Genomic DNA, 9396 nt, shown 5'->3' with positions numbered 1-9396 from the left:
TACATAAAATATTTAGTGGTGTCATAAAACTGTACACTCACCATGCATTTTAAAATAGTGTCTTTAAATTTCTAGTGTATGTGTTTGTAGGTTAATGAAAGTTAGAGCAAAAAAAAATTGTTTAATTGTTTTGTAGATTTGTAAGCAATTCAGTTTTAATCAATAAAATCTAGCTTTAATAATTGATACAAAAACTACTTAAAAAAATCACTCCTAACACTAAACAGCTAAATTTAGAGAATAAAATAATAAAACTTGACAAATATTCTGAAACAATAAAGTAATAATGAAAGTTTTTTAATTGATTTAAATAAGCTGTTTGTAAACCTAAAACTAATTTTTAACAAATAAAATTAAATAACCAGAATATCTAAAAAAATATCAAGTTTATAGACTTAAATTTAGAATCTCTATCTTCTGAAACAAATAAACACTTAATATATAGTAAACAAAAAACTAAAAATTAGAATTAAAAAAGTAAAATAATTCATATACTTGTTTAATCACACTTTCAATGAGGACGAAACAAGACTATTAAATTTTATATACAAGAAACAAATTAAAAAGTATATATAATAAAATAAATAATAAAAATAATAAGACCAACCTATACCAATTTAACTCTACTTACACCCAGTTTATGAGACCAACAGCAATCAGCTCAAAAAAAGTAGAAACACCAAAAAGATATAAGTTTAACTATTGGTAAAGATTAAGCTTGATATTTTTCTGATTGTCTTTTAAGTAAGTTTTCTCTCATTCCATATTGCTCCAAGATAGCTTTGATTTACTAAGTTTCGAGGCAATTCTTACCATAGTTTACAACCACAGTAAGATAATGTTTTAAGACCATAAATATTGTTTACTCTTAGAAAAACATAAATAAAACATAATCGTAATAAATTTATTATAAATTATTTACATATCCAGTACAATATTTAAAAGAAATCATGTGAGCCATTTTCATGAAAAAATAACTAGATGTTAACATTGTTAGGCATAAAAAAATAAATTGTGACACAAACTGTAAGGTGTGATGACCAAAAGGTCTTTTTCCACACCAATTCATTGACCTTAGTTGTGAATATTCAGATTTTTCTTCTTCTTTTTCTTCATATTTCACACAAGGTATTACTTTTGTCCTTAACACATGTTATAAATATTAGTATTTAACACATAGAAATACTTGTTTTTTTCTAACATTTTTAGGGCATAGGGGGTCCAACCTTTTTTTTTGCTAAAAATAAATTGGATCTTATATGAAAGCTTGAAGTACAAACTACAAGCCAGTTTTCAAAAAATAAAAAAAGTTTTATTTAACTTTTGTTATATTGAGGTTTTTGTAAACAGTTTCCATTGGAACCTGTTCCAATACAAACTTGTGGACCACAATTTTTTTGGAAATTTAAAAAAATTACTAAAATCTATCTTCTTCATTTTTTGAACTAAGGACCTTAAACTTTCAGGAAACATTCCTTTTATAGTTTTAAATGTTTTGAATGTTGCAATTTAAAAAATATTATAAAATAAAAGTTTAAGATTAAACAAAAAAAAAAATTAATAAATTTTATTTTCAAAATTAAAAAAATTCTGCATTCAATCTTTTTAAGGTTCAAAATTGAACTCTCTGTAAAGATTTGAAAAAGATTGCTTAAAAAATGAAGCAGGAGATAGATTTTTGGTAAAATTTTTTTTTTTGAATTTTTGTTTCCGCCTTCCATTAGGTACCTATTGAGGACACCAACTTTGGTCTCTTACATTTCAAAAATTACTTTGAATTTTTTCAAGTGGTTAAAAATGTCTGATAGCTCAGATAAAACTCTATTAAATAAGATCAACTTGTAAAAATTAAGGTTTACTTCCTTATGCCCTTAACTTTTATAATATGTTTGGTTACATTTGTATATGAACTTAATTTTTTTTTTCATTCAAAAAAATCAGAAATAACTCTTTCTTTTTGAATTATAAAAAATTTGCAAATGTCAGGCAAGTTTCTATAATGTGTATCTTAACCTGCCCTTTAAAATTAAACACAAATGCGCAAAATCAAACTAAAAAGGTAATGGGTTAAAAATAAAAAAACTTTTGTTGGCAAGTCATTTTGGCAAAGAATCGCAACATTGAAACCATTACATTGGCATTTCTTTAAACTTAAATCCCCATACATTGAAACTAATAAAATTTTCAAATTGTGTGATCAATGCTACCAGATTAAAACCACAATTTAACTAGAGTTAAATTTTAACTTTATTTAAAAAGGTTTTCCACTATAGCTGGAATCCTGGAAAATCCTGGAATTTTAAACAATTTTTACATGTTAAGTATAAAAATTTTGATTGACACATAAAGTCTATCTTATATTTAAAATTTTTTGATTTCACCAAAAAAATATTTTTTTTCAAACACAATTAAAGTAGCTTCTATTTAATTTTGTTATATTTTTTGACTCAGTTTTTTACCTTAAACTTGACTTTAAACTAAAAATAGTCCCTAAAACGTGTACTTTCAAAAACCTCAAAGAAATTTCTCTAAAACCAGTTGCCACCCTGCTAAAATATATGTTGCTTTCACAGTGAAAACTCTGGCATGTATTAACTATTGCTACTGAATTGTATTGTAACTATTGCTTTTGAAAAAGTTGTAATAAAAAAATTAGTTTAAAACAAAATAATAAATGAATTATGTGTTTTTATAACTTGGTTAATTTTTTAGATTTTGAATTTATCAAAAGTAGTTAATGCTGTAAGCAGTTGGAAATCGTAGTGTGAGAAATAACTTATTTCTTACAAAGTTAATATATAAAACCAAAGAGTACATTAAATTTATAACACTTTTTGTAGCTTATTACCTTAAAATTTGTAATTTCTCAAATAAAATGGACAACATAGCAGATCCAAATGTCAATTTGGAAGATGTGAGCGCCCTGAATCACAGCAGATCAATTTCTTTTGTCAACAACTTTGTTAGCAGGACTGCTGAATTTCTGAACAGGTATTTAATTAAATTAAAACACAAATATTAATATATATATACTTAAGGCTTTGGGTAATTTTACAAGTTACAGTCAAGCAAAACAACTAAAGTACCTATATACTTGGTAAAAGTTTTTTAATGTTTTTTTAAAACACAGTTTGATTTGTTTTATTACTTGTTTTATTTTATTTGTTATTTATAACAACAAGGTACAAAATACTTTGAAATTTTTGAAATCTCTGACACTCAGGATATTTTGAATTGTTTTTTAAAACTCAGGCTGACCAAGGATAATTGTATTTTATTATAAAAAACTCAGAATAGTTTTAGGATTTTTAATAATATCAGGTCATATTTTTTGCTAGATTTTGTATGAGATTTACTTTCAGCATATTGTTATTTAATAACCAATTTTGTTAAATAAATTGTTTTTTATTGATTTTGAAAAATTTATTAAAGATTTTTAAAATCTCAGGGTGACTCAGAACAGTTTAAGGCCTACCAGGACAATTGTTTTGTAATTTAAAGTGGTAATCCTTTAACAAACAGTACAAAAAAACTATGTTACTTGATTATAATCCATTAATGAATTTATTTCAATTGATTTTTTACAAAACTTTAATTTATTTATGAAGGTGCTGTACTTATAGTTTTGGTACTTACAAACCATATGTAGATAAATTTGAATAAACTATATATCATTTGCTGATGAAGGATTTTTAGTAAATTTATAACCATAGGGTTACAAATGTCAAAGCTGCTAACTGTGTATAACTAGCTTGATTGTATTTTCCTAAGTTTTTAAATTTATAAAAATACAAACTTAAGCTTATAAATTTAAATCTGAACTGTTTATGTTAAAATTTAGCAAAGTTATTTATTGGTAAGTTAAAAAATATTAATAATTTTTAAGGAAATTTAATGTTTTATTACAAGTTTAAAAAAATTATTCAGTTTTTTTTTTAAACCACCAATCTTAAACATTTTTAGAAAATCTTTTAAAAATTCAAATATAAGACCAATATTTTGTTCTTTTTATCTAACTCCTGAATAGATAAATTATTTAATGGTGTTATTTTTACAATTGTAACCATTTGCTCCTTATTAATGTTCAAAATTGGCACAAATTAGTAAGCTGTTGAAACTATTTTTTGAAATACAAAAACTACAATAAAAAACAATGCTATTATGAATCAGGTATGCTGCAAAGCAAGAAGAGAACTTAGCAGCACAAACCCAAGAGATGCAGAAACTTGAAATTGCACTGAACTTGATTGAAGAAAAACTCTCATCAATCCCGTACTTGAAAGATTTCAAACCGAGTGGGAATGTTGAAGCTGAAAAGAAAGAAGAAGCTGCACCAGCAGGTAAATTACAATATAGTTAGTCTCAAAGTATTTTATTATAAACTGTTGTGTTGTAGCAAGTAATTTAAACTTTTTTAAACACTTTTTTGCTCATAAAAACTTAGTGTATTAAACTTTTACATAAGTAGCTTAAGACCATAGGTTTATGATAACTCAATGCCATAGGTTTTTACAAATTAATTTTATTTTGTAAAGTTTATATTTGCTATCAAACAACTTTCATCGTTTGTCAAAGTTTAAAATTTTTCAAATACTTAATATTTTACTCATAAAAAATAGTGTATTAAAGTTTATGATAGCTTAAGGCCATACATTTTTTACAAATTGATTTTATTTTATAGAGTCTTTGCTATCAAACACTTTTAATTGTTAAGCTAAGTTCAAAGTAACTTTTGAGATAAAAGAGACAAAATTGGGTGAATTAGATAGGTTCCTTATGATAATCGCAAAATAAAAAATAATTTCATAAAAAATATATGTCCTTTTAATTTTTTAACCTAACTTCATCTAGCTTTAACAGTCAGACCATGAACTACTTATTAAATTCACCTGAATTAGTTTTTGTTAAAAAAAATCATGAAATATCACCTTTTTTTTTAAGTTTTTCCTAACACAAAAAAAACATGGGCTTTTAAAAAGGTAATAGGCTGTTCAAGAAATGTTTTCTAGAAATTGAGGACTCTAGCTTAGAAACCAAAACAGTATTTTGAGTTTAAATGCAGGTTGTACATGGGTATCATAAACGTTATCTCAAACAAAATATAAAAAGTTAAAAAAGTATGTTCTATAAAAAAAGAATACAGTTTATAATTAATTAAGCTCATCAGTGCTAATACTAACCTTTGCACAAAAAAGGTTTACTTAATAAACATTTTCATAAACCCTAACTGAACAGGTTATTTTTATGTAACTCATTGTTTTTGGATAAAAGTAGTTAATGGCTCTACTGAAATGAAATAAAAAAATAATTAATCAACTGAAATATTAAAAGTTATTTAAATATTAATTTAATCATTATTATTACAATAGCTCCGCAAGAGTCAACTCCAGCAGCAGCACTTGCAGCACAAAACAACAACAACAATCAAGCTGTAGAACAACCACAGCAAGCAGAAAATACTGAACCAGCGCAGGTGGTGATTGTTTAAGATTTTTTCGTTTTATTAAATTACATATTTGGTGTGGCCTAAGGGTTTACGGGTCCTAACGACATAAAATTGAATTACTTACTGAGTCAAAACCATTCACACGTAGAAAAATATATATGTATGTAATTGTTTGAAATTAATGCGAAGCTCTTATAATTTGTTGAAATATATTTTATATTTGAAATATTATATATAATTGTATATTAATCTATTACTATGATCACAGATTATTTATTAATTATAAATAAACTAAATTAATCAAATAAGCAGTTATTCTTTAATGATAGATAAAGTAGATATAAAACTATTTTTAAAACAAAATAAATATTTTGTTTTCATCAACACTTAGTATAGTAATGCAAAGTTATATAAATACTCTTTGCATTAAACCAGGGTTGCCACTCTACCTGGAAAAACCTGGAATATGAGAAATTTTGTAAAAAAAAACTGGAATTTTAACAATTTTCACATGTACAGTAGTAAGATTTTCATTTGACTCAAAAAATCTATCATATAAATAAAAACGTTTGTCATCATCATCATTTTTTTTATTAAAAAACATATTTAAAGTAGCTTTACAGTATCTTTGAATGTTATTATACTATTTGACACAGTTTTTTACTTTAAACTTAGCTTTAAAATAAAAATAGACCCAAAAACGTGTACTTTTAAAAACCTTGAAAAATTTTTGAAAAAACGGGTGGCAACCCTGATTAAACTCTTGGTAATAAATTAAAAAAAAAAAAAACTTTGTAAATAAACTTGCAGAATAAAACAAGCTTTGAGGGCTTTTTTTAAATTATGTACAGTACAGGTAGTTGATTTAAAAAAATAATATTTATTAAGTTGTATATGTGTAAAATAAATGCTCCAAAATAATAGTAGCCATAGTATCCTGAATTTTTTTAATGAGAAATAAGTTTTTTTTAAACATTAGTTGTAAAACATATAACTTATTTTATATAAAATATATACGTAATTTCCTTTAAGGTATACTATTTTATTCATAGTTTTTTTGAAGATAGTTAGATGTTAACAGGGTTCGTGCGCGTCAGGCTAAATCAGGCTAAATCAGTTTTTTTCAAAAAAGTTGAAAAACGTCAGGCTAAATCAGTTTTTATGTTTAAAAATTTGAGAATCTCAGTTTTTGTCAGTTCAAATGCATGAAATTTTTTAAATTAAGATCAAATTGAGATGTGAATTTATTTCTAAATAAAGATTTAGTTATTAAAGACAAAATCAGTCAGTATTTGTAAAAATAAGTGCTTTAAACCTTTTGTTGAATCTCTAAAATTATTTTAAGAATCTTCATTATTTTGTTTTTAGTAGATTATATACGTCATAATTATAAAAATTCATAAAAAAGTACAGTTTAAACATTACAGTTTAGTTCAACAACTTAGCTGTTTGTCTGAATTTGTTTACATGAGCTTTGTTTTTCAGAGCTTAGTTGGTTGAACTGTTTTAATTTCTAATATAAAGGCTTTATACCAAATACTTTTTAGATTAATACTCTTAGCAGTTTGTTAATATATTTTATTTTCTGTTAATTCAAAGTTATTAGAGATATATTCACAAGACTAAAACTTAGCTTAAAGATATAAGTTTCATAATTAGTAGAATCATATTTTGCAAGTTAATGAGTTGATAGTAATTTATATTTTACTCTTTTTAAATGTTTCAGTTTATTATAACGCTTAGATAATTTTACGTTTATTTTTCGTTCAAAGACCTTTATTTATTATAACAGTTTTAAATATAAAATTATTTTTAATATAAATGTTTTTTTATTCATTCGTTTATAAAGATTTTTTTGAATAGTTTATGTAGTAACATTAAAAGCTTAAACTGTTTTTTTACTTTGAGTAGTTATTTTAAAAAATATGTTGTTAATGAAAAGATAAGTTTTAGAGTCCAGATCATGTGTTTAATACTTATCTTTATGTATTCGTTTTAAAGGATTCTTTGAAATAACTTATGTAATATCATGATTAGTTTAATTAGTTATTTTAAAATTTAAGATGTTTTAATGATAACATAAAGTTTTTGAGAGATGTGTTTAATTACATTTTGTTTTTCTTTTACAGACTTATTCACATTTCTGTTTTAATAAAAGCTTCTGGTCCAGTCATGTAACTTATAATTGACGAATTCAAGTACTAATTGACACTAACCCTGTACATGGGTGATAAGCGGTGGATGTAACTAAGCCCCAAAATTTAATAAAGGTATGAATTCATTGAAGCAGCAATTATAATGACCAGTTTAAAAATATTCAAGTTGCTGGGTAAGCGATTGATAGATGTTGAAAATAATTTATTTAAATTTTAATTTTCTTCAAAAATAGTGTTTGTGAATACTTTTATTGCGTTAATTTGCTAATTAAGACCCTCCGATACACAAAATGCCTTCTGAAGGTGATTTTTTCTACTTTGTAAAAATGTCAGGCTAAATAGGTCTCTGTCAGGCTAAATGAAAAGGAATTTCGCGCACGAACCCTGTGTTAAAATGTTAAATCTGAAACTAAAAAACCATTATTTTATTTTGCTCTACTATGTTTGCTTTACACAAAGCAATTAACAACTAAAGCTAAACAAAAATCATTAATAAATTTTTAAATTTTTAGTAAACAACAAAAGTTAAAATCAACATTTTACTTTCATAGAAATGTGTAGTTAATACTGTTTTTCATTTTATCACACATCCAGTAGTAGAGGACAACTTCCCAAAGTGAAAAATAACCCTACTAATAATCTAAATTTTCATGTATGATGAGTATTACTATAGGACATAATGAATTTAAATTCAACTTAAAACTTTCCATACACTTACAAAAAGTTCATTTTAAATTATAGTGATTTTATTTGATTACTTGTTATATCTAATCAACTTTTTAATCTTAAATCACAGCCAGCAGTCGAGGACAACCTCCCCAAAGTGAAGTAATAATCTAATATTAATAATAATAATGTTAGTAATAACTAATAATATGATGAGTTTAGTATAGGACATAATGAATTTAAATTAAACTCAAAACTTAGTAACACTTACAAAAAAATCATTAAAAATAATAGTAATTTTAAAACTGTAATTTTAACTTTTTAATCTTAATAACAGCCAGCAGTCGAGGACAACTTGCCCAAAGTGAAGGACGACCCGCGCTACCAGAAGTTCTTCAAAATGCTGAATTTCGGGGTTCCCAAGCAAGCGGTTATGAACAAGATGCGGGCTGAGGGGTTGGACCCCGAACTGATCGATAACCCGGATGCACCGGTCACCGATGGTGGTGCGAATGATGACGATGAAAGTGTTGGGAGCGGTAGCACTGCTGATGAGTTCAGTGATTAGATTTTGTTTTCTGATTTAGATTAATCTATGTTTGCTCATAATTATCATTGGCTGATTTTAAACATACCATAAAAACAGCTGAATTTAGTTTATACATATTTATTACAGAGTTTATTGAGTCTTGTAAGTTACATTAGTGTAGATAAATTGCTTTGCCATAGCTTTAAAATTATTAAGAGCTATCTCGAATTTCATTGCATTTCTAACAAACAATTGACTTAATAAGAATTCTAAATAGATTTAGTTAATTGCAAAACTGAAAAATTTAATATTATAATTTCAATTAATAACTTTTCAAATAAATTTTAGTTTTGGTTAAAGAATAACAAAACGTTTGTGTCGGTAAAGTTTTTTTAATATTCTTACTAAAATTCCAGCTTATATTATTAATTCACTTATTTTGTTTAAATTTTATAAACACACCTAAACCCAACTGATATATTTCAGTGAAGAATATTTGATTGAAAACATTATTTATTAGATAGTTGTACAAGATTTTCCAGATAGCATAAGCGAAAATTGTTAAGATTCGGTTTGTCTATATCATAATTTGATTTTTT

General features: G+C 25.1%; 1 protein-coding gene across 1 annotated transcript; it reads left to right on the top strand.

Annotated features, from left to right (window-relative positions):
* The first annotated feature begins 2846 nt into the window (after window positions 1–2846).
* On the top strand, window positions 2847–8987 carry LOC145829563 (WASH complex subunit 3-like). The gene is made up of 4 exons (XM_082937403.1): window positions 2847–2991; window positions 4171–4340; window positions 5370–5473; window positions 8606–8987. The coding sequence occupies exons 1-4, from the start codon at window positions 2876–2878 to the stop codon at window positions 8834–8836; spliced, it is 621 nt and encodes a 206-aa protein (XP_082793529.1). The 5' UTR covers window positions 2847–2875; the 3' UTR covers window positions 8837–8987.
* Window positions 8988–9396: the final 409 nt, after the last annotated feature.

The sequence above is a fragment of the Thalia democratica genome, chromosome 2, assembly GCF_965202585.1.
Source record: "Thalia democratica chromosome 2, ktThaDemo2.hap1.1, whole genome shotgun sequence".
NCBI classification, from domain to species: Eukaryota; Metazoa; Chordata; class Thaliacea; order Salpida; family Salpidae; genus Thalia; species Thalia democratica.
This window is presented reverse-complemented; position numbering and strand designations above follow the sequence as displayed.

Coding starts and splice junctions, on each gene's coding strand:
- LOC145829563 (XM_082937403.1), top strand. CDS start 2,876: ATGGACAACATAGCAGATCCAAATGTCAATTTGGAAGATGTGAGCGCC. Junction 2,992..4,170: donor ACTGCTGAATTTCTGAACAG/GTATTTAATTAA, acceptor ATTATGAATCAG/GTATGCTGCAAAGCAAGAAG. Junction 5,474..8,605: donor AAAATACTGAACCAGCGCAG/GTGGTGATTGTT, acceptor TCTTAATAACAG/CCAGCAGTCGAGGACAACTT.